The sequence below is a fragment of the Mytilus galloprovincialis genome, chromosome 10, assembly GCF_965363235.1.
Source record: "Mytilus galloprovincialis chromosome 10, xbMytGall1.hap1.1, whole genome shotgun sequence".
NCBI lineage: Eukaryota > Metazoa > Mollusca > Bivalvia > Mytilida > Mytilidae > Mytilus > Mytilus galloprovincialis.
Window position 1 is genome coordinate 41,549,023 of NC_134847.1, and position 26,728 is coordinate 41,575,750.

Sequence of the window (26,728 nt, forward strand, 5' to 3'; positions counted from 1 at the left end):
TAATTATTCTTTAACTCAGAAACTAATTAATCAGAAGGAATATATTTATTTTATTCAATACAATTTGATTTTGATTTTTACGTATATAAATCAGTTTATTTTTTGGCATAATAAAAACTAGTTCTTAAATCAAAAGATCTATATAAAGCTAAAAAAAATGGCAAAACAGTTATTTAATCTTAATAACAGTAAGGCACGAATAGTCAGCATTTACGGTAACTCCAGCATAAACAAACAGTTTGTCATTCACTTGAGCCTCTACTACAAGGGAAATAGTATTTGTGGCCATATGAGGCGACGCCGCAGACGCTCCAAAAGCAATGATGTCATCATTTTTCTTAAGGTGGTACGAACAACTGTTACAGTTGGTTCTAAGTTCGGCGGAAATGAAATAGAGACCGGAAGTTTCACAAATGAATTTCCCGGTCGACTGAAAGGCTGTAACACCCGCGTTTGATATTCCTACTTTCGAGTGAATGTTCGGAAATTTGACGGTTAAATCTTGAAATGTTTGTTCGACTGTGACACATGCTGTTATGCCAACTGAAAACATAGTAAACATAGTTTTATTTGAAATGATGTGTTATATATATGTTAATATAAAGGTATATATCATGTAATACTATGAACGTTTAAAAAATCTCAGTTTGCAATTGGTATTTTTCTTTCTCATAGTGCTCAAATATTTTTCATATATTTGTGCTGTGTGTACTTCTTCTTTAATGGTTGACTGAATTTTTGTTTTAAAAACTATTTTCAGCACTTTTCAATGGTTGCTCGTCTGCTAATCATGCACTTGTGATTCACTTGTGACGTCGAACCCCTGTTCATATCTCTAATTTTTTATTTACACGTTATAGTAGTTTAAAAAAAAAAGTAGAAAGTACCGATATGGGCGCACTCATAATTTATAACTATTAATGTATTCTTTTGCTGAATATTATTGATTAAAATTATTTTATATCAAAGACATCTAGATATTCGATTGTTTTGGAAAATATGAGTAGTAACGACGAAATCGCATTAACGTTTTAGCCTTACCAATCACATTACAATGAGTCGAAGAAATTATTGTGATACATCATGATATATCAGTAAGACAGCCATAAAACCAAATTCAATCCACCATCTTTTCTTAAAATCATTAATGTCCTTACCAAGTCAGGAATATGGAAGTTGTAATTTATCAAATAGTCCGTTTCTATATATGTTGACGTTTGTTTTTGTTGCAGTTCAGTGTTTCTGTTGTTCCGTTGTTTCCCACTTATATAAATCATGTTTATCATGTTTATGTATTTCCCTCGGTTTTAATTTGTTACCCGGATTTGTTTTCGCTAAATTGATAAAAAAAAATTGAGAGTGAAAATGGGGAATGTATCAAAGAGACAACAACCCGAACACAGAACAGACAAGAACAGAAGTTCATCAATATGTCTCCAAAGCAGCGAGAAATTCCCGCACCCGGAGGCGTCCTTCCGCTGGCCCCTAAACAAATATATATACTAGTTTACTAAACTCCAAATTATACACATGAAACTAAAAGTAAAAATAATAGAAAACTAACAAAGTCCAGGTCTCCTGACTTTGGACAGGCGCATACTTCGGTTGCCTTAATCAGATATACAGGCGAATACAATATAAAACAATATAAAAAAATGGGTTGTAATTATCTTTTTTTTCCTTGTTGATCTAAAAAAAAAAACGTTTCAAACTGCATTCGTCCAATTAACATTTACCGTTTTAAGGTACATGATCATTTGAGAAGTTAACCATTGCCGACCGTGCAAGGGCTGGGCTGTATAGCCAGCCAAGGTCGTTAAAAACTTCCATTTAATGAAGTTACTCATGACTAGAAAAAATACCTTTCATGCTGTTTCCGGAAACTCGTGTTTGTAGTGCGGTCATCTGAGAAAATACATTAGTAAATGTCGCATTTTGGTCATTTCTAAAACTCTCAAGTTGGTTGTTGCTCTGTACAATTTTGCCATCAAGATCAGACAACTGCTGTTTCAATTGTCCCGCCAAAACTTGTAACGTCTGCTCATTTTCACGTCTCAGCTGATCGATTTGTTGTTGAAGAAATTTCTTTTCCGTAATAAAAGTTTCCAGGGAAATATATTGCTTGTTTCCGTTTGGATCCAATGTATGGTCTGGTTCCAGTAGTAATCCATATACACTTAGTCTGAAAGTAAGACTCAGACAAAACACGACTGTATGAAATTCTAAAAACATTATTCTGTATGTTGTCTTCGAAAATATTCATAATATGGGAATTGAATTATGTGTTATCTTTTAAAATTTGAAATAGAAATCGGTCCGAACGTATGTTCCATTTTAACGATTTCCAATATATTTATCACTAGCATGACTAGTGTACAAACAAAATATTATGAAAAGGATTACAAAAAGATATATGGGATCTGATTATATATATTTCAATTTAACAGAAATCCTCCCAAGTTGTAATCGTCGATAAACTTATTGATTTTGGATGAATCGAAGGATTTTAAGTATCAAGACTTGCATTATAGTTAAGACCAGTGTGGTATAATTAAATGATAAAGTCGAATTTACAAAGTTTTCGCTATCAGCAGTACATGTATTATCGAACTTATGAAACTTTGAGTTTTGAGAATTTGAATATATTATGTACTTGAATAAATCATACTTCTGTTATTTTTGGGACCGATTGTTTAGGAAGTGGAGGGTGCTTGTTTTTTGGAATCCGGTTTTTTAGTGGTTTTATTTTTTACACCTCCCGCTTTTTTTGCCGTTATATCTCCATTCTCACTTTTTATCTACTATATAACCCACCTCCACTTTGTTCAAACACTATTTTCAACATCCCAAAAGATTGTCATCGCCCGCTTTATACGTTCGTTTCAAAATATTTGAACGAGTTAAATTAAATAGCAGTAGAATGTCTTTAGCACAGTTGGATTGCATTCTCAGATTGTATGTAAATCCAACAGATCGTATTATGAATACTAGTATTGGTTTTGGGTTATAAAGAACAAGAATAATTTGCAAGAAACAATTGTTTTTACGACTTGAAGTTAAATAAAATATTGTTTTCACAAAACATTGTATAAGTTTTTCTGAAGTCATTTTTTTCTCCTCAAATGATTGCAAATTTGCTCCTTCTGTATTTCCATTGTACATCCTAGTTGGCATCAAGCCACTTCAAAACTGCACAAAATTGATTAACTATGTCAAGACTTTGAAAATATTTTGTTCATTGTTCTGTATTTTACCGGTGAAAAACTTTTCTACAATTAACATTACGATCTGGGACTATTATACTAGTCCCAGTTACGATACAGTGTAGTTTTGTTAAACGACCGTCTTGAATTTCATGAAAATTTTCAAGATCCTTTTTGAATGATTACGAGATGATTTTAAATACGGCCGTTTAAATATATTCATTTTTTATCATTTTACCGAGTTAATGTTCAGTAAGCATTTCGATCGATTGATCGATCCCAATGGGGGTCTCATATGATACATTGGGGGTTTAGATCCCGGATCCCGCTTACTGTTTTGTCAGATTAACGTATCCAGCTTACACAATGTACGTAAGCAATTTTCATTTTTTGTCATTTCACGGATCCCGCTAGACCTTATTTCCCGTTTTTACGACACAATAATTTGACTTTCACGTGTCACGCTTACAAAAAATCGGCGATCCCGCGTCACGCTTAACCCCCAATGAGACCCACCCCAGTGGCGGATCCAGGGGGAGGGGGCGGGTCCGCGGGTTCGAACCCTCTTTTTTTAGACGACCAATGCATTTGAAAGGGGTAGGCTATATGTATGAATTTGTATACTGGTCAATGTTATTAGATTTTTTTTCTTACGTTCAACACAACTGAACCACTTATTTTGACAGCTGCAATATCAATGGACTTATTATAAAAAATATGAATATTACGGTAGATTTTTTAATGAACAAATGTAAGCCAGGAAACACACATGACGATCAGTGACTCTTAATCAGGCCTTTTTATTCGAATCTAAGACTATTTAGTGGTCTAACTTCAAATGATGTAGCAAAAAAAAAGATACGTTTTATGCTTTTGGCATTCCAAATTTAAAGGCATTTCAGCCTCTAACCTAGGACTAGTACATCGAATACATTAATCTCAGGTTTTTTCTTGTCATCTTATTTTATTACGTGATTTCTTAGCCATTTTCCTTTGATTATCTTGTTTAATACTCGGTGAAAATTAATATTGGCCAATTTTTTTTGTGATTCTATGATTACCGTTTGACACCCCAATTTTCTTTAATAATCTGTTATTATATAGTATATAATTCTTACTGTTTATCTTTTAACAAATTGTGAGTTTTCGAAATAATGATATATTCTTATCAATATCCGTCAATGAGGCAAGGATTTGTATATTAATTTGTACATAAATCCTTTCAGGAATGAACGACAAAAAATATAACTCTAGAAATTATGGCGGGAATTTGAATTACCTCCCATGGAAATATGCTCTCCTAAGTTGAAGGAAGTTTATTTGACTAGAAAATTTCACACTGTCATACCGGTTGAAATCTTAAAAAATGGTAATTTTCGAAACTTTCTACGTTCAATCCTATTAATATTAAGTTATGCAGTGATTCACGTAAGGGAATATAAGGCCTGTACACGAATTAGTGCATCTGTTCAGATTAAGAAGCACGTAAACCTACAACAATGGTACAATGTATGGTTTGATCTTTTTATTTGTCATGTGCATATTTTTTTTTATTTTCGTCGAATTATACTCGGTCATAGTAGAATAAGTTGTATTTACCTTTTTTTTTTAAAATGAAAACAACCTTGTTATTCACGTTGTTTTTTGTTTTTGATTTTTCTGTATCAGAAATTCAGTTATTCATGATTTCAACTGCCTTTCTCTCACAGACTTGTTTTCTATCCATGGTGAATAATCTTCAATAATTGAAGGTTTGCCAGAAAACGAAGAAGTAGATCTTCTTTCACTATGTCTTAATATATAGGGAAAGAAGTTTAGGGGTTTGTGACAAATCCGGTTCTGTTCGCGCCCATTCATGTTAGCAACCTTTCACTTTCACACCCTGCACATTCGCACCCAATTTTTATTGGTTTTGGCAAGTGTATTCCTACAAGTATATTTGTGGTCATTGTCCTAAATTAAAGTGAGACAACATGTTTTTTTTGTGTTGAATAAATCTTAATCTTGACTCTTGTTTTGGTAACGTGTATTGCTAACATTTTTTTCATTGTTTCAAAATAAAGTGAGACTATGACAACATATTTTTTTGTGTTGAATAAATTTTAATTATGTTTTGGTTAGTGCAATGCTATGATTTTTTGTTTCATTATTTCAAAACAAAGGGGCCAAGCTGTTAAAATATTTTGTGTTTTCATTTAAAATCTTCAATGTTTTTACTGATACAGGGGTTTCATTATCTTTCATATTGACTGGTACTTTCCACGTTTCTAGGTGGTACTTTTCAATTTATTCGATGAATATCTTATATAAAAATTCCTACATTTAGGCAGTACTTGTCAATAGCATAGGAGGGTACAAGTACCAGGTACTGCCTCCTAATGAATGGCCTGCTGATACCATGATACCAAGCTACAAAATGTAAATACACCTTATCACTAATCCCAGCTGACCCGGCCGCTTGAACTTTTGACGCATACAACAATCACTTTTCCATTGTGGCTTCAGATATTTTGTTTTATGACGTCAAAATTTTAGGGGAACCTGTGTGATTTTCAGTAATGGCGGACAAATAGCGATAAGGTGTATACATGCAGTATTTATATCAAATCAATTAAAAACAACAATCTTGGATTTTCTAATTATTGAACTGTAATTTTATTTAAATAAAATATTTGGAAACGTGCAAGGTGAGAACGTGTAGTGTGCGAAAGTGTATTGAGCGCAAACAATCTTAATACCGTTTGTGACCTTCCACTATTGCAATCATACTTTCGTTTTGGTTACTTGCTACGCCCGACTGACCTTTGAATTGAAAGAAAATAAAAATAAACTCTGCTGACCTTAATAACCAAAATTTATAAGGGTAATTCCAGGTTTGCAGATCAAATACAATAAAAAAATAATAATTCCAGGCAGCTGACAAAATACAATGAAATACATCTTTGATGATGAAATATAAAATCTTCAATTGAAAACCAATCGATATACGGAAAAGAAAGAAAAAACAGGAAATATTTTATACAGAAACTCAAAATTATTTTTTAGTTCACAGATTTTCATGTCAAAATCATTTTGATTGTTAGCATGATTAGTAATGTATTTCTTCTCTTTGTAGTTTCGTAATCAGTATGACAATGATGTTACAGTTTGGAGTCCACAGGTAATATTTTTAAGCCAACCTTAAAAAATTATTGTTTGATAATGCTTACCCATGTCTTATATATGGATTTGGTAGGTACATTAACGTTAGAATTTTGTTTTGCGAGCAACATTTATAAGTTACATGTTTTAGACAAGAAAACAATGGTTAAACATTTTTAAGTAGGAAAAAAAAAGTTAAAAGAAAGAATTTTTAAGGAATGAAGGATAAGCTGCTTTTTCATGTTTTTAGGTGGTTAGGAATGAAGGAAGGCAGTATCAACAATATAAATTATTTTTAGCTTAAGTATCTAATTGACACTGATATACAATAATGTACAGTAAACAATTTAATGGGTGACACGGTTTAAAATCACCATGATCACTGAGGTTGGTTTTGAGTGATTCAAAGAAATTGACAAAGTATATAAACTCTAATCTTCAAGTCTATTGATGATGCTCATACTGAATAGACAGATATAATTGTGTACAATATGAATCTCTTAAAATCAAAACCGTTTATTGCTGATGAATCACCAGCAAAAGATAATTTATGAAATCCCAAATATATTACTACCGTATATGAAAATGCAATGGCCTTAAATGAGCAAAGTTCATACTGCAGGACTCTGGTCTACCTGGCTAGCAAGCGATTGGGGTGATAAACCATAATTAGTTATGGTAGACAACAATCAAAACAACTACCGGACATGTACATAAAGAGTGTCGTGAGAGTTAGACATTTTCTTTGATTTATCATATATAGAAGAAGATGTGGTATGATTGCCCTTTACGTATAGTACACAACATTACACATCTTAAGCATGATAAGAAAAAAAATAGTACACAATATTAGCATGATAAGAAAAAAGACTATAATAATCAGTTTGAATATGTTTGACCCTAAATAGATAGGGTCAGGAAAAATTAATAACAAATAATGTAAATAACTTTGTCCAATATGCATGATATATTAACAAATTCTGTGATTATATTATTTAGTAGACGGACTGGTAGAAATAACTAAATCCAACTGAGCTATTATTATGACAGTGAATAGGGGATTCATTACTGTTTTTTTGGAATACAATGTACCTACATGTATTTTCATGGATTCTGTGATAAAAGGAAACCACAGGTTTAAATGTTCAATGAAGTCTATGGAAGTTCATGTTTTCTACACAAACTATGGCAAAACTGTCATCAAATATTCACGAAAACACCATTTACATGTATATTTTCTGTCTGAATATAGAAAAAAAATGATTTTATGAAACAATTTGTATTTAAGGGCAGAATTCACCAGCTTGAATATGCTATGGAAGCAGTAAAACAAGGATCTGCAGCTGTAGGCATAAAATCCAAAACACATGCCATATTGGTAGCATTAAAGGTAGAGTACAAAACACATGCCATACACATACATGTATTACTAAACATGCTAAAGGTGGAGTATTAGCATGATTAATACAAAATGCATGGCATACACTTAAAGCACTATAGCATGTATAGTTAGAGTATAGATACAAAACACATGCCATATTGGTAGCATGAATGGTAGAGTACAATACACACACCATATTGGTAGCATGAATTGTTGAGTACAAAACACATGCCACATGTTCCACGTATTCCAGTTCTTCATTGTTCTTAAATGTTTTGATTAAAGGGGCACTAGCTACGAGATATATAAAAAATCTAAAGTTTGATTTTTTTCTGTTCAATCAATAATGAAAGTGAAATAGTGAAATAACAATTCTCTTTTTGCAGCCAAAAAGGTTCAATTTTGTCAAATTACGCTAAGAAACATTGATAATTAGTTATTCACTTGCAAGTGAATGATTCGACCTCTTTAAATCCATATTCATGTGAACTTCAATTTAACCTCTAGCTAGAAATTGACAACGCATGCATTGTACCTGTACTGGTTGTTTTAAGAAAAAGAATGTCAACAATGAAAGTGAAACTACGGTAAATCATTTGATTACTAATTCGATGCACATAAAATCATTCTTATACGGTTAAAAACAATGAGAAACATCTATTTTTAATCTATAAAATAAAATCAAACAGACCTATAAAAATCCAATTGCACGTGTTGTTTTAATCTATTCATATCTCTATTTATGTTTACATCGCTTATATGGTCATCTGAGGTCAAATCGATAGTTAATTAGATGGCGTCTGGACTAAAATACACACGAAACGAACCTATATATTATCTACCCCATGCTCTGTAAACTTTTTATTTTTGACTTTTGATAGTTTGGATAAATGTTTTACATTGTTATAAAACAAATATGAGAATTTGAGTCAAACTGGTGACCATGAATTTGACAGCTAGTGCCCCTTTAAGGCAATTATATTTGTTGAATGTTCTTGATAAAAAAATATTTACAAAACAGGCTAGTCTCAGATGCATCAAGAAAGACAAATTTATGCTGTATTAACTGAGCATACATGTCATCATTTATAGCAAAATTAAAAAAAAAAAGATTTGATGTCATTTTCTTGCACTATTTTTTCATGAAGAATGAAATAATTTTTTTCATAGTAATTAAATTTCTTATTCCCACTTCTGGCAATTAACTTGTCATTGCAAAAAAATAACAAGTCCACAGACTTTGCCCCCCAAAAAATCCGAAAATTCTGATTGGTACTGTCAATGGATGTGTAGAAAATATATTACAAAATATTAGCATGATTAACAGTTTATGGTATTGTTAATAAGCATGCTGCATCTAAAGAATGATTTTTACTTCATAAAAATCATCTCCTTTTCGAGGCATTAAAATAGCTACATGTATAACAAATTGTGGTAGGAAATTTATTTTATATAGCTATTCTGTATAATGATTGTTTCTTCATAATAATCATCTCCTTGTTCATGTTGTTGAGGCATTTTAAAAATTACTACATGTACATATTACAGAAATATTGTTTTCAAATTGTGGCAGGAGAATTATTTTATATAGCTATTCTGTGTAAACTGGGAAGTTTTTGAAATAAATCTGCAAAGCACTATACTAACTGATGAATACAACAATACATATATAATCATACAAACAAGGAAATGCTCCATTGAAAAATGATGGTAATGTTGAAAAGATATAGGTATAAATGTATCAGGTATTTCTTATTATATTTCAGCGTGCACCATCAGAGTTGTCTGCCCATCAAAAGAAAATTTTACCAATAGATGATCATGTGGGCGTGGCTATAGCAGGATTGACAGCTGATGCACGATTACTTAGGTATTTCTTAAAAATTGAACTACTTTAATGAAATGTAAAACAAATCAAACAAGAAAAATAGTGGCCTGATTTATTTACAAAACAATAATAAAATGAAAAACAAATATGACGTACAGCAAAATAGAACTTTCTACTTCAAAAACTGGAAATATGAAAATGATCAACTCAGTGTATCATGTTCAAAATAACAGTATAATTTTATAAATAAATTCTTTCGTGCAAATAATTATGCAAAAGTAAACATCTAAATTGATAAGTAAGAATTTGATTTGTATGTGTAATTTTTTCCTCAATTGATCTTTATTTGAGTTTTAAGTTTTAGATTAATATAGTACAATTTATGTTTCAGTAATTTTATGAGGTCAGAATGTCTCAACTCTAGATATGCATACGATCAACCATTCCCTGTGTCCAGATTAGTAGCCAACGTTGGAAACAGTATCCTTTCATATAACATACCGTATACATGTAGCAGGTTATTTTCGTGGGGTGCAAATTTTCGCTTATTTTCACAGATAGAAGAAAATCGCCAAAATAAATTCCGCCAAATTAAAGGTGAACATGCAAAGGTATTAATAAAAGTTTTTCATCCACCAAAATAATAACTTCTAAAATATTTCGTATACCTTGTTCAATAAAAATCGCGAAATTTTACACCCGCAGAAATAACCCGCTATACGGTATATGCATGGAACTCTTTTTACTAAAATAAATCTTACAATTGAAATTGATCATAAGATATGCTCAAATGTCCATGCCTTACAATAAATATAAGAAGATGTGGTATGAGTGCCAATGAGACAACTTTCCATCAAAATCACAACTTGTCAAAGTACTGGTTTTAACACTGAGCCTTGGCTAACAGTGAACAGCCAGCTAACAGGGCCTCATAAATGACTAGTGTAAAACCACTCAGAATGGAAAACCAACAGTCTAATCTATTTAAAAAATTAATTTGCTTTCTTGTATTTTTTTTTGTGAGATGAGTGGTAGGTAAATAAGTTGTTCCTTGCATCTTCATGCAACATAACCCTGTCAATCAGTGTGGTAATCATAGGTTAAATTTATGAAAGGATCAAACCAAATACATTAAAATAAGCATTAGCTGCTCCTCTTTGTAAATTGGGATAAGCATGATTAGTCAAAGGTTGGTCAGAATAGAGACAGAATAATGTGTTAGTAGGATAAAAAGTCTTGTTTTGGACTGTTTCTTTGTGATCTACTAAGAATGGGAGAAATCACTGCATATAGTTGTCTTGTACAGAGCATGGTACTCTTGTATCAAAGTACTTCTTTATTGTCCTGAATTTGTAAGAAATACTTGCTGCTAGAATGTCAAGCTAGCATTAATCAGTTGATCATATTGAAATTTCATTATGAACTTCTTTCTTGTTTTTGGATTGACAATAAAGCAAAAGTTTTATAAATAAGTCATTGAGGCAAATTTAACCATAATGTACATGTAAGAGCCAGTTGTCCGTAGAAATTAACAAAAAGTGAAAATATATATAAATATAAAAAAATAAATTCTTCTTACTGGTTAGAAATATTTCATAAAGTTGGTAATCTTCTGATGAATTTGCCTTAACTAGCTCTAAGAATCACAAATACCAACTCAAAGATATGGACGAAGACCATTTGGTGTAGGACTTCTGGTAGCTGGGTATGATGTATGTATTTATGTGCATATTTTTATTTCTTGCAATTCTAGAAATAGTCATTTGCTTTTTATCATGTTTAATATCATTTCCATATATGAGATTTTTCATTTTTGATACTGTAAATTCAGAAATTATTGCATGCATTTATTATTGTGAATTTGTCCTTTTAGATTTAAGATGAGATTTTAATTTTTGCAATAGTTGGAAATAATCCTGTTGAATTCATAGAAACAATTTCAATGTGTGAGTTTAAATTATTGTGATTATGACCCTGTTGTATTTCTTCCAATAAAATAATAGCAATAATTTCTTAATTTTTGCCGCGATATAGCCTTTTTGTGCTAACGTGGCGTAAAGCAACTTACAATCAATCAATCAATCTGAATTTACAGTAATTGCATATTGTTAATTGTGGACATAAGTAAATTCTTTGATTTAATTGTTAACTGCTGCTAGTCAAGAGCAATTAAACATCAAAAGATGAAATGCTTATTTTTGATTTAAAAAAATAAGTTATTTTAACAAAATATTCCTTTTATGATGAATGCAGTAGTATAAAAAAATTTTACAAATTGATTTGTTTCTCAGATTTAAACTTTCACGAATTTTAAAACCATATTTTTATTTATATTTATAACATTCAATAGTATGCTGAAAACAAATTCTGGAGACATTTTTTTATGCCCCACCTACGATAGTAGAGGGGCATTATGTTTTCTGGTCTGTGGCTCCGTCCGTCTGAGCGTCCGTTTGTCCGTTCATCAGGTTAAAGTTTTTGGTCAAGGTAGTTTTTGATGAAGTTGAAGTCCAATCAACTTGAAACTTAGTACACTTGTTGATTATGATATGATCTTTCTAATTTTAAAGCCAAATTAGACTTTTGACCCCAATTTCACGGTCCAATGAACATAGAAAATGAAAGTGGAAGTTTCAGGTTAAAGTTTTTGGTCATGGTAGTTTTTGATGAAGTTGAAGTCCAAACAACTTGAAACTTAGTAAACATATTCCCTATGGTATGATCTTTCTAATTTTAATGCCAAATTAGATTTTTTACCCAATTTTACGGTCCATTAAACATGAAAAATGATAGTGCGAGTGGGGCATCCGTGTACTTAGGACACATTCTTGTTTTACATTTTGTTCGGTTGTCTTATATTTGCATAATCTATTGAAAAGATCTTTATTTCTGAAAATGTTAACTTTGAATCTCATCATCAAATATCTTTATAAACAAAGTTTTACATTGATTTTTTTCTATTTACAGACTCAAGGACCACATATATACCAGACATGTCCATCAGCCAATTATTATGATTGTAAAGCCATGGCTATTGGTGCCAGATCACAGTCAGCAAGAACATATTTAGAGAAATTCTTGGACCAGTATCTGGATTGTAAGTACTTATTTGGGGTTAAATATTCAAACAAAAGCATTTTACCGTAACCGAAACACCTTTTTTAATATACAAACAATAATTAAACTACAAACATGCAATTGTGAATTTCTAGAAAAATATAGAAATAAATGCAGAAGAATGTATTCCATAACCAGAAATATTTATCATTCACTGAGTTTACCAGCTCTTAATTACTCTAAATGTATGCACATAGCTAGGAAAGTGATTTAAAAACGAAGGGTAATGATAAGATATACTGGATTGGTCCTGGACCGATTGATTTTAACATCAACATTTTTTTCGTCATGATTGAAATATTGACTAGATATTTGTTTTATAGTTTAAATTATGACAAGTTATTGATCAAGGTAAATTTTGTTCCAATGCAAAGATTTTTTAACTGGACTATGTATTGCCATGCAATACTCACAGAATGCTTGTTATCATTTGATATTCAATTGCTCCTGCAGTTACAAGCGATCAACTCAAAGCATTTAATTGCATCCACAATTAACAATAAGCATATATTTAATAAATGACTTAACTAATACCATGAATGTCAAAGAACTGATTTTCTATATGAAAATATAACTACTTGCCTATGTGAACTATTTTGTAATTTTTATCTTGTACCCTGTAACGCCTAGGTCACACATTTCACAGATTTGATACCGGATTAACTACAGATATGATCGGGCATCATTCATGGCAATCTGTATAAGTCCATAGATTTCTGTATTGTAGCTCTAGTCATGCCTATTAAGACTTGTATATATATCCAGCCCTTCACAATTTTTGAACATGAGCAAAATTTGACCAAAAATCAAACAATCGTAGTAAACCTTACTAAACCATATATTAGAATGTATAAATAGATTTAAGTCCCCATTATAAATGTATTAAGCCCTACTTATTCATAGACCTGAATTTTTCTATGGTTCTGAAGAACTATGCACTAGTACTGTTACACCACATCTTTTGTTAAGGATACAACACAATTTTTACAAGTTTGTCGCAGAACGACATGATTTCATTACGTTTCAATACCAATAGCTATGGATCAGCCAGGGTTCTAACAGTTTGTTACAGTTTACTACGTTACAACATGACAAAATAAGGAATAATAATGACCATAACAAACTGACATTAGGCTTCTGTATAAATACTCCCTAATTATAGGGTCCAACGTATTATGTGTCTTGCCGTTGAGATATACATAACATCATCCAACATGAATGACCAACAACTTCTGCTTGCAATTGGTTGACTGGAATAGGATTAGATAGTTGATGACAGACATAGAGATGACTGGCGGCAGATCTAGAGTAGATGATGGATAAGGGACTGACTTCGCTATCCATGGGGGCCAGTATGAGCACCTTGTGACTGAATTTTGTGCGTAAAATCCAGTTACATTTAAAAATTTTGTAAGATATTTGTCTGTTATAACTGTACTAAAGTACAATAAATGTTTCCTTTCTCAGTTCAGAATGTCCACATCTTTTAAAAGCTTTAGCAATTTGAATTTAAAATGTGAGTTGGTTTTTTTTATTTCAGGCACATTAGAAGAATTGGTAAAACATGGTTTAAGGGCATTACGTGATACACTGCCACAGGAAGTAGAGTTAACTACAAAGGTAAAAATTGAAATATGATGGTTTCTCTGTACTAAAAAATTCCATGAAAACTAGTAAACAACAAAAAAGAATGACTCCACAGTAGATTATATCTAGGTCCAGTGGTCATTTTCATAAAGGTGTAATACCACCATTGATTTTCCCCTATTAGTCTTTGTTAAATTGGCACTTTTAAAAAAATTGTACAATATTTACCTTTATTTCAACCAAAGAAATACTTTGCATAAATAAAGTTTAATCCTTTCCAGTGCTACAGTGAAAATTTCACACTACATTTCATTGCATATAAGAAAGTAACCATCACCGGAAGTAAACAACCCAATTTTTACACTGTTATTTACTGGTTACCTACTTTGGTAACTATGTAACCTTAACTTTCCAAAATATTTTATAAGACCACCAAATAAAAAAAGAATGATGCTTTCAGACACCCAACATACATGTTCATGACTCAGAAAAATTTAAAGTGCATTAAAATGCAGGGTTTATTTTCTACAACCTTCAAATTCAAGGGAATATTTTTTTAGACCTACTTTCGTATACAACCGGATGTTACGTACCATGATTTGGTGGTATTACACCTAAAGAACACCTAAATGTCAAATAAACTTAATTTTTTTCCCCCTCCAATTTCAAGTTATTTCTAGCATAACTGCCAAGTTTTGTCTCAGTCAGAGCTATAGTTTCAGAGAAAATCACTATAATGTAAGGCCATATCCTACAGCGATTTCAGTCTAATTTCTTCGAAAAATCCTAATTTCAGTGTATAAAATGCAGTGTTGACTAATATCTGATCATATACTCATGATCTATGCATTAAAACAATTAAATAGGATACAAAAGACAACTTTAAGATGATATACAATTTTATTGCACCTTTTAGAGTTCATTTGAAGGTCTGTTTTGGTCCATTTTCCCTTCTTCCTTCTTTTTTCATCAAAACTTGATATCTTTTGCCTAAAAAATAAAACAAATGTAATTATTTTCCAAAAAAATGAAAGAAATGTAATGTTAAATCAATAATTAAAGTGTTTTAGCTGAAAGAACTGTCTCTATAAATGTTAACAGTCTCTGCTGAAGTTTCTATAAGCCCTTATGTGTAACTTGAGTTTTTGGTCTGTTCCCCCAGTGTGACAAATAACGGTTCCCTTTCAGGCAATCATTTATTGTTACTGATATCAAAGTCATTTTATTTAGTTATTGCAATATATTTCTAATGGATTTACATAAAAAGTCCACTTTCTTGTATTTTACATTAGAAAATGGGGAGAAAGAGTAATAAAAAATACCTCAAAATGGTTTAAATAAGGGTTATGTCCCTTTGAATGCTGGTAAAAAAAAATATTGGTAAGAATTATAAAATTTAAGTACGTGAGACTGGATTCTGATGAGTATAAATCTAAGGCAAGTGTTTAGATGATGTTTTGTCGGTGCAAAATGCAGACGGCACAATGGCAAATTGTAAACTTTTGCGGCTAAAACAAAAAAAAAACTATGACATTAGTTGATACATACCTCAATGCTAAAGTGTCATCTGAAGACCAATTCACATATAAGATTTTTCAACAGAATGCTCTTCTGTACATGGTTAGCACTGAAATGAAAATTCACATGTTGTATAAACAAAACTGTAAGGGTGATTTAAATTTGACACAGAGGCTCAAGTAAAATGGGGATTAGCATGGCAAGAAAGGTCTCAATGTAATATATGTATGTGGATTCAAAAAATTATATGAAGAAAAAAAAGACCTCTTTAAAACCATTATTGTTTTACCATTTTAAATCAAACAGTCTTGGTAGGGTTTGTGTTTTCGACACTTTGTTGGGTGTGTACCACGACAAACTTAGCGGTCTTGGTTGATATGAGGCGGCTCGAAAGACAAGTGCTCAGGGTTGATGCATCTCTTCTGATGACACAGATGAGACACATCAAATTCCTCTGATAGGTCAAATTTCTCAGTGTGCAACATGTATGCCAATCTGTGACCATACAATGTTCTTTTTTTTCTGTCCCAAGAAAACCTAACACTATACACTGAATACAGCTTCGTCTGTCCACCTATTTGACTTAGCAAACATGTTTACAACATATGAACTAGTTTAGTAATAATTTTTAAAAATGAAAGTACAATAAGGTCACGAGTGCACGTGTAGTTTCCCTAAATAGGTGTAATACCACCATTGATTTTCCCCTATTAGTCTTTGTTAAATTGGCACTTTTAAAAAAATTGTACAGTATTTACCTTTATTTCAACCAAAGAAATACTTTGCATGAATAAAGTTTAATCCTTTCCAGTGCTACAGTGAAAATTTCACACTACATTTCATTGCATATAAGAAAGTAACCATCAAATAAAAAAGAATGATGCTTTCAGACACCCAACATACATGTTTATGACTCAGAAAAATTTAAGTGCATTGAAATGCAGGGTTTATTTTCTACAACTGTCAAATTCAAGGGAATATTTTTTTATACCTACTTTCGTATACAACCGGACGTACCATGATTTGGTGGTATTACACCTTTATAAACTTTGATTGAATCCAAAGTGACACACTGTTTGTCTGATCTTTGTAGTGGAATCTGTGTATATAAGATCTTAACTTTTTAGAGAGAAAATTGAGAATTGTCCGCATATATTTACTGGCATACAATTATAAATGATAGGGGTTAAAACTTGGTAAGTTCACAAATCATGAGGTATTTGATACAATTATTTTTAATATACAATTTTACTCCAATTTACTATGTGCGCTATGGAAATATTTGAGTTGCAAATGCAAAGAAAAGATGTGGAAGTATCAGACCCTATACTATGGTATATATCTGTTTCTTCTGCTACAATTCTATAATGACTGCAATTTGTCTTAAGTTAAGTACCCAAGGTGCTTCTCAAGTATGTATGTCATGTGATTTTAGTCCCATTTGCTTCCAAAAGTTTTTGGGTTGCTGTTCTAATGACAATTAACAAACATTCTTCTTTTCTTCAAGTTTAACAATAAATTATTTGGGTGTCATTGATATACTCTTGGTTGAGTTAAACTAATCCTATCGTTTTATTTTCAGAACTGTTCACTAGGTGTTGTAGGTAAAGATACAGATTTCACAATATTTGATGATGACAGAGTAGCTCCTTATGTATCCTTTGCTGATAATCAAGAGAATAAACACATCTTCTATAGTACTAATAAACCACTATTTCAACAAAACTGGATATTCTCCCTTCATTCAATATTTTCTTATTTTTTAAACTTGAAGATTTTGGTAACGGTTTGATTCGATTAAGTTCAGTTTTATAGGGTTCAGATATATTGATTGCATTCATGCAATCACAAACATTATGTAGCTGGCTTGATATATAGATTTAATTTTTTTAGACTTTATTACTACTTTTGAGATAAACAAACCATAGTGCATTTTAATATCAAATCATTCTATAATAATATTCATGATCATTTCAAGAAATTAATCAATGAAATATAAACTCAGATTTTTTTCATGTTACAAAATGATGTGTATATGTTGTGTACAAGTTGTAATGTACAAATTATAATATAATTTGTACAGATATTTTGTACAAGTTATCAGTGTGTTATGAACTGCTTAACACAAATGGATGATTCACGCACACAGTCAATTGTTTCACATTTTTCTGTCATATTTTCACGACCACATGATACAATCTAATACTGAGCATTGATACAAAAAACATTATACATGTTATAAGACCACAAAAAGACTTTTTATGGATATGAATATGGTATCAGGAGAAAAATAAAATTTGAATTTAAACCATTCAGGTAACATCATTTCCAGTTGGATATCAAGTAGAATACCCCTTAATGTTAGTTTGAAGTATATAAATTAGAATTTAACATATTTTTAGAAGATAAAACTGTATCACCTGATGCAAGAAGGTATGTGTCAAAAAACTTATAACTTGTACAAAAAATCTACAAATTATAATTTGTACAAACTTACATCTTGTACACAACATATGTACATGATATATGTACATGATATATGTATAACCAAACTCATAAGTTTTTAGTGATACTTAACCAGTCACATTATCATTGATTATTTGCATTAATAAAAACCATGCAATAATTTCTGGATTAACATGTTTCTATGTGTTTAATCCTGGAACCACTCTTAGTTGAGAAAGATTTTTTTTATTGTGGTATTGAGCACACTATGTGATTAATTTTTTATTTAAAAACGCATCAATATGTGACACTTACTAGTAAATTAATAGGCTCTCTTTTTTGCTACAATTATAAAGTTCAAATAAACTCCAATTAAGAAATAATGAATTTTATTTCGTGTTTGCTTAGTACATATAGAAATTGTATAATTTATGGTGATGATCATCTGCAATAATTCCTCATCAGTTCTTTTCTGAAATCCAAGTTTGTCCTTAACCAATGAAAAGCTTCAATTGATTGAAGGTGAAGAAAGAACAAATGCCAGACCCCCAGCAGAGGGAGCAGGAGAGGTAAGTTGTTAATGATCTCCCCTTGTCACACTTTTGAAGAATAAATTCAGAGATTTAAAAATACAACTAATTTACCCATAGACAAAATTTTAAGCCTTTTTCGATATACAGACTTAAGAAAGTTTTTATTAGGACAATAGTTTCAATTCCACAAAATATAGGTTTCTGTTGCCTTTCCTGATGTTTTTTTATACTTTATATCTATTAATTCTTTACTTACTATCATTTGTCTCATCTTAGTAGAGAAAAGCAGCCTCAGTTCTGTTAGGGTTAAGGAAAATATATTATTTAGCCTTTGTTAAAATTCAGGTTCCACAAAGTTTCTAGTAATTAAAAATACCAGCTGACACATTGACCTATCAGACTAAGTAGTAATGAGAAGATATGGTATGAGTTTCAATGAGACAACTCTCATATGATCTCCTTCCAAGTCACAATATATACAAATAAACCATTATAAGTCATAGTGAGGTCTATAACACATAGCATTGGCTCACATGGAACAGCAAGCTATAAGAGCCCCAAAAATGATTAGTTTGAAAACATTCACTGACAAATTCTTAATTTTGATAACATGTTTAATATCTTCATAAAATGGCTGCTCCAATAATATGTATTGTTTGATTGTAACCTTGAGGCTGCTTTTGGTTTATCAATTTAATTAACAGCATTATCATGGTTGTTTAATATCATGATGCTTTAATTAATAATTGGCATATTGTATTTCCTCAACTCGTGAGACTTTAGAATAAAGTTATATATAAAGGTAGCCATTTTAATGCCTAAGATGAAGATCTCAACAATTAATTTCATTTTAGTGATGCAAGATGTTAAAATATGAACAGATCTGAAACCATAAACCAATATTGAGAATCTTAACCTGGACAAAAAATCTATAATCAACAGTGGTAATTCTAAGGTTTTCATCTTTCATGCATATATATGTGTATTACCATGATTACTATTAAAATTACCTTCAGATAACTTCATCTAAAGGGTATCAGTACGCTAAAGTTTAAAGGCTCAGCTGTTGTAGGCTGAAGTAGATAATTTAAGGGTGCATTATGTTATATACTTGTTCACAGCATGCATGTGAAATAGCCCTTTTGTTTTCAGTTTGAAAATGAGTGCTTAGTTTTCCTTTATCTGTGAGACGGCTTTTCATAATAAACAGGGAAATTGGACTTTAACAATTAATCAGAAGTACCATGATTAAAATTGTACAATTGTACAATGTTCTTTAAGTGTCAACTTCAATTATAAATTATGGTACAGTGATACTTGTGATTGTAATTTATAATCACAATGATGTTTAAGAAAGGTTTTATAATTCAATTAAGACACAAACCCAAAAATTAAGGATATGGTTACAGGTAACAAGTAATCAATTTCATTTTTTTTTTTCGCAGGCTGCCATGGAAACTGAAGGTGAAGGTGAGGCTCGTGGTGAAGGTGAAGGTCAAGATCCACAACCAGCAGAACCTCAAGCTGATGAGAGAATGGATCAATAACTCATCTGACATTGACATTTAATCTCAAATCATCCATTCATCTTCAAGTTGAAATATGCTCTAAGAAATTCATCACAAGAATTAGTGCTACCCTGACATTACAGTTATTCTGCACATGTAATGCACATTTACTGCACATGTACTGTTAACTGTTAATAAATCAGTTTTATTTACATTTACTTTTTGTTTCATTTATGTTTCCTTCTGGAATTGTATGGGTTTTTAGGTCCAGATTCTTTTACTTCAATTTTATTAACTCACCTGGCCAGAAGGATGTGAATATGTTTAAAGTCTAAATGATCACTGTAAAAAACATAGAAGCCACCTGGCCCACAGAAGGTGAATAGGTTTTTTAAAAGTCTAATGAACATTTTATAAACTTGTTGTGTTATGAATAAGCCTGTCAGTTTCGTTTTATATTCAAGTATATATAGGGTTTTTATACGGTGGCAAAAATGTTTGCGGTCGTACATGTATATGGATCATTATAAAAAAAAGTGCAAGTTTTGACGAGGTAATATTTTGAAAAATGACGTCATTGTTTAAAACTTTTAAATGTGTCCCGCTATTCTATAGTATGGTAGCAACGATATTCAGAAATATTCAATGGGAAAAATGAAGAGTTTCTTCAATTTTAACAATTTTAGGTCATCCTTTGAAAGAATCGTGTCAATGGTGTTACCAATTTAAAGCATACATTTAGGTACTAAATATTATTGTTTAACATCAAACAACTGTTCCAATTTGTTGTTTGGGTTTAAACTACGACTTATTGACATTATTCATATAGCTGTGCATTCTATTTAAACATAAATTTCAGAATACATTGTCGTAAAAAAGTTGGCTGTCCTAATTATGGCCGTTGTAAATACTAAAAAACAAACTTAAACTGAATATATGTGAATTGTATAAGATTAAATGATAATAATATACCTAATCCTTTGTACACGACCTAAAAACACTTTCATTTATGAATAAAGATTAAAAAAATGTCGCATTTTTATATAGTAACACCACTGACCCTACAGTAACTCCAATGACACAAAAGTATCACCAATGACATCATATTTCAAATTTTACCTTTATCAAGTACTAAAGACAAAGCCAAGATCACCGAGCAAAAGAAAAAGCTGAAAAAATAGTTCTTGGGCTAAAAAATCGCAAATTATTTAACATAACATCCATTACTAAAAATGTCAATAGTGTTACTAAATAGTGTCATTGGTGTTACCAGCATACATCAGTTTGTGAAAACTGTGTATATGTAATACATGATATTGTTAAAACATTGTTAAATAAGTATTGTTTTTCATAAATAATATGATGTTTAGCTTGTTAAACATTAAAGAAACACAAAACAATGCTGATTGTCATGATATATTCAGTGGTGTTACTAAACTGGTCAATGGTGTTATTTTATCAAAATGGTCTCACCATTGACAGTAACACCAATGATTTAAGGTGTATTTTAAGATTCAGTTACGAAATAAGTGCTCCATTCCCCTATTCTATATGTTTTTACTGGTGCATGTTTCTATAATCAATACGTTTCATTATTCAAAGTTAAGGAAATGTTTTCAAAAAAAGATTTTTATAAAGGGTACACCATGGACACTATTTCCAATTACAATATAACCTTTACTTACTTTTACGATTTTTTCACTAAATCTTCAACATAATTGTTTGTTTTCTTTTGCATAACATGCTTACAGGTAACATTGCTAAGGGAGAAACTGTTGTAAATGCCCAAATCTTGCGAAAGATGACTCTTATCCTACTAATTTGTCCTTTGGTAACACCATTGACTTAAAAAATGTTACATTTCCTTTTGGTGAAAATTTTTATTATAAAACCAACATACACCTCCCAAAATCATTAAAAAATGTTCGTATGTATCAAAATGCAATAAAAATTGAAAAATCATAATAACAAATGATATGAATAATAGTCCTATTTCAAGTCTGAAAGGATTTATAGTAAAAAATAACAGTTAATTCTGGCTATCTTCAAGGGTTTAAGAAAACATTTAGGATGTTTTTATAACATTTCATACTGTAAACAGTATATTGTGTATCACAAAACATTCATATCTAACATATGCAAGTGTTATTTTGATATGTTTTCATGTCTGTGACTTAAAAAGACCTAATAACATAGTTTTGCATGTTTTTTTGATAATGACCCATATTGGTATCATGTTGTCAGCTTGATAAGCGACGTCGTCAGCGTCGTCCGAAGACGGATGGTTTGCAGATAATAACTTTAGTATAAGTAAATAGAAATCAATAAAATTTTAAAGCAATGTTTATTACCACAAAAGGAAGTTTGGGATTGATTTTGGGGGTTATGGTCCCTAAGGTTTAGGAATTAGGGGCCCAAAGGACCCAAAACAAGCATTTATCTAGTGTATGGACAATAAGTTGTGTATAAGTATTTCAATTATTCTGAAATTGTACCACACTATTTAATACCAGAAGTAGAAGGTTAGGATATATTGTAATGGTTATGGGGCAAACAGTCTAGAAATAAAGGGCCAAAAACAAGCATTTTTGAAGTTTCAAGACAATAAATTGGAGTTAACTTTCTTTGTCCAGAATGGTTGTTGAATCACCATAAACCAATGCTTTTTGAAATCTTCTTTGAAAATTGGAGTTATCTTTCTTATCTATCTGTCCAGACTTATAGTTGAATCAACTTAAATCAATGCTATATATACAATGCAATATTCACTTTTACTACCAACTGATAAATTAAAGCAATCTTTACCATTCAGTGATTAATAGCACTTTGATTACCATTCTAGGGTTATGCCCCTTTACAAGTGGAAAAATTGAAGAATTTTTTAGTTTCTGTTCTCTTAACTTAAAATATATACGCATGCGTCAGTGAAAATGGCAGGAATTTTAAATAGCTGAAGAAATACTAAGAAAAATATGGATAACTGTTAGTTTCCTGCGTGAAAAATGAACTCAATTTGTGATAAAAACATTGTAAGTGATGCCTCAGGAGAAAGTGAAATCGACTACGGCGATCAACAGCTCATAAATACAAATAAGAAAATTCTTCCTCATTGGACCTATCTGGTTTAATGAACAAAAGACAGTGTATGGACGTAAACAAAGAAAAAAATAACAAAACAAGGTACATTCAGACACACTTAGTGAAGACAATTCAAGTTCGGATCAATATACAAGTATGGCAATGAATAACTCACTAAATCAAGGACCCCAATACACACAAATGTCAAGTACACCTATGGGATTTCAAAGTATGCCCCAATACATGCCATACCCTCCGCCGATGATGACAACACCAATGCCACCATCCCCCATACCACCCGCAATTGAATCCTATTTCAAAGAGCTCTGCCATCGTATGGCAAGAGTCGACATCCCCCATACCACCCGCAATTGAATCCTATTTCAAAGAGCTCTGCCATCGTATGGCAAGAGTCGAGACAAAACTAAGCACTCTAGATAAAATTGAAGAACGTTTAGAAAAGATGGACACAAAACACACTAAGCTTGATAACGAAATGATCCAATGCAATTCAAAGACAGAATAAGCAAGTTGGAAGAAAATGCACTATTTTTATCTGATATGAAAGATGAACACATAGCCCTTAAAAAGAGGGTAGATTGTATCAACAATGGTATTGACACGACAAAAACAGAAACAATATTTGTCTGAGACAAACTGATAGACATAGAAACAGATAATCTGAAACAAAACCTTCTGTTCTTTGCGCTGGAAGAAAAATATGACAATGTTGAAACGAATGATGAAAATAAGGGGGGTGCAACGGGGACAGTGGATAAGAAGAGTGACGCGGTACAAGTGAGTGAAAACTGAGTTGACACAGTGCTTAATTTTTGTGAACAATTTCTAAACATTGAAAATGCTAGACAGAAAATTAAAATTGAAAAGGCATATCGATTAGGAAAACCCAACACTAACGCGTCAAAGCCTAGACCAATCGTGGCTAAATTCTGCGATATGTCCGACAGGGAGTATGTCCGCAGTGTATCAAATCGCCTAAAGGAAACACATTTTGGTATAAGCCTTCATTATTCAAAGGTTGACATGTACTTGAAAAACGGAAAAAACTTATTCCAATAATGAAACAACAGCGGGAAAATCATAAGAAGGCATATATTTTTAGGCGATAAGCTATTTGTTAACGGTCAATTGTGGAAGGAGTAGGGATCAGCGGAGTGTAATGTTAAACAAAACAAATGTAATATTAAAACGGGAAATCATGTGTGTTCTTGGAATATTTCGAAAGGAATAATACGAAAGCTAAAAGATGGAAATTTTTAAAAATTGTAAAGAAAACGATATTCTGTGTTTCAATTAGTGCTGGGTCAAATTCCCTGGAGAATTTGATCTAAAAGGTTACGACAAAAAGTGTTTATACAGAGAGAAATGTAACGTGATTGGAATAGTAGTGTTTTATAAAAAATGGATTAGCCCATTTATTGAAATTGTGAAATGTGGTGTGGATTGTATGATTTGGTGTAAAATTGATAAAGGTATAACACCTAAGATAAGATAAGATAAGAAAACTTTATTTTGATTCGGCATAAGTACAAATAAGCAACACAAGCTCTAAGGAGCTTTTGACCGAATATAAAAACATATAAATAACATAAAAACAGTGCATTTTGACATATAAAACAACCTGTAATACAAAGTTGAAATCTCACATACATAGCATGCAATAAAAATATGCAACAAAATTCGAATGAAGTAAAAACATGCTTGACCACAGCAACCAAAAGCCCATACATAATAAACAGCTCAAGAATTATCTGCAAGCAGAACAGCGACATTCCAATAGTTATCAAAGGTACCAGGATTATAATTTAGTACGCCAGACGCGAGTTTCGTCTACATAAGACTCATCAGTGACGCTCAAATCAAAAATATTTATAAACCCAAACAAGTACAAAGTTGAAGAGCATTGAGGATCCAAAATTCCAAAAAGTTGTGCCAAACCGTTCCAGGACTGAACAAGACTTTTAAAATGTGAAAAACTGTTTTCAGTCCTGAAATGGTTTGGAAGGCTGTTACCTGATAATTTAGATTTATACATATGCTCTATATATATGCCTCCAGATAAAAATGTGTTTTATCGTAAATATAACTGTGATGTATTTGATATTTTGCAAGAACAAATAGAATCTCTTTATAATATTGGCACAGTAGGTGTTTAAGAAGACCTAAATGGTCGTGTTGGTTTGAAACCGGACTATTTATTAAACGATTTCTTAGATCCATTATTACAAGACAATATCTCATTTATTGATTATGAAAATGATAGGCAAAATTTTGAACGTAGACATTCCGAGGATACAAAAGCGCCCAATAGTTTCGGACAAAGAATTTTACAATAATGTAAATCCTCCGGGTTACGCGTTTGTAACGGACGTTTTGGCGAAGATAGTGGTACAATAACTTTTAATAATAAAAATGGTTGTAGTGTAATTGACTATTTATTATTATCTGAGAATATGTTTAAGATTGTAAAGAGTTTCTAACGTAGGAAGGTTTACCAGTTTTTCATGTTACGCTCCATTGTCATTTCAATTTTACCTTAGGGACAATACTGTAAATTTGATCAAAGATCAATGCTCATGTAGTAATCATGTTTATAATACTTTTAAAAGAGGTCGGTCATTTAAAGACGTATCAACCGTATCATATAAGTTGACGTATCCGCATCTACAGATATACAAAAAAAAAGTATAATTATGATCCCGAGCTTTAATTTTGTGTACTTTCAGTAATGCAAATGAGCGACTGATTAATCTCTAATGGAGAAATTTACAAAGCAATTAGGAAATATCGATGTTTTTGTGAAATATGTAACCCGACCTTTAAAGATATTCCGGATAGTTGAACAGTTTACAGGCATGATCTAGGAGTGAATACGGTAAAATCGTTTGTTTGTGTATGAACTTATTCTCACGTAGAACCAAATTGTTAATTGACAAATAGAGTGATACTCAGTAATTTTCTATTACCTTTTATGATAAAATCGCAAATGAACAATATTCAAAGTTCATTTAATACATGTATACAAGTAGTACATTTGATTTCTTTTGTGTTTATTCATATAAGATCTTGAAATATTTTTTTAACTAGATTATTAAAGGATTGTGTACGATATTCGTGTACCTGCCCTACATTGGCTCTTTTTCAAAAGTAGTTGATAGAACCCCTTATATTTTTTTTTTTACAAAACACCACTATCACAAATATTGAAAGTGTATGTTTGATTGTTTCGAAGAGATTTCAATTAGTTTTTTTTAAATGAAGATGAAAATATTTTATAATGCATTTAATTTTAATTGAGATCGGGGTAAAGTCATTATTGTAAACAAATCTGTTCGATACGTATACATCGATCCGTGCACGTATCCTGA

At 31.3% G+C, this 26,728-nt stretch overlaps 1 protein-coding gene and 2 long non-coding RNA genes across 4 annotated transcripts in view; 1 reads left to right on the forward strand and 2 right to left on the reverse strand.

Annotated features, from left to right (window-relative positions):
- LOC143047584 (proteasome subunit alpha type-1-like) overlaps positions 1-20,475 on the forward strand; it is a 331,701-nt gene extending 311,226 nt beyond the window's left edge. Inside the window, exons 1-11 of one of the 2 annotated variants that reach the window (XM_076220687.1) lie at positions 4,481-4,572; positions 6,319-6,363; positions 7,633-7,734; positions 9,492-9,595; positions 9,945-10,033; positions 11,195-11,265; positions 12,521-12,650; positions 14,211-14,290; positions 17,358-17,429; positions 18,727-18,789; positions 20,199-20,475. In XM_076220687.1, the coding sequence (XP_076076802.1) occupies positions 4,570-4,572; positions 6,319-6,363; positions 7,633-7,734; positions 9,492-9,595; positions 9,945-10,033; positions 11,195-11,265; positions 12,521-12,650; positions 14,211-14,290; positions 17,358-17,429; positions 18,727-18,789; positions 20,199-20,300 (861 nt within the window). In that variant the 5' untranslated portion in view covers positions 4,481-4,569 and the 3' untranslated portion in view covers positions 20,301-20,475. Of the gene's footprint in view, positions 1-4,480; positions 4,573-6,317; positions 6,364-7,632; positions 7,735-9,491; positions 9,596-9,944; positions 10,034-11,194; positions 11,266-12,520; positions 12,651-14,210; positions 14,291-17,357; positions 17,430-18,726; positions 18,790-20,198 lie in introns of those variants that run through there. The other variant, XM_076220688.1, reaches the window with a different exon arrangement.
- LOC143049163 (uncharacterized) lies at positions 31-2,380 on the reverse strand. Its single transcript, XR_012970096.1, has 2 exons — positions 1,863-2,380; positions 31-543 (listed from the first exon to the last, which is right to left on the reverse strand). It is a non-coding gene; the product is annotated as an uncharacterized LOC143049163 (long non-coding RNA).
- On the reverse strand, positions 15,139-15,887 carry LOC143049164 (uncharacterized). The gene is made up of 2 exons (XR_012970097.1): positions 15,806-15,887; positions 15,139-15,247 (listed from the first exon to the last, which is right to left on the reverse strand). It is a non-coding gene; the product is annotated as an uncharacterized LOC143049164 (long non-coding RNA).
- Positions 20,476-26,728: the final 6,253 nt, after the last annotated feature.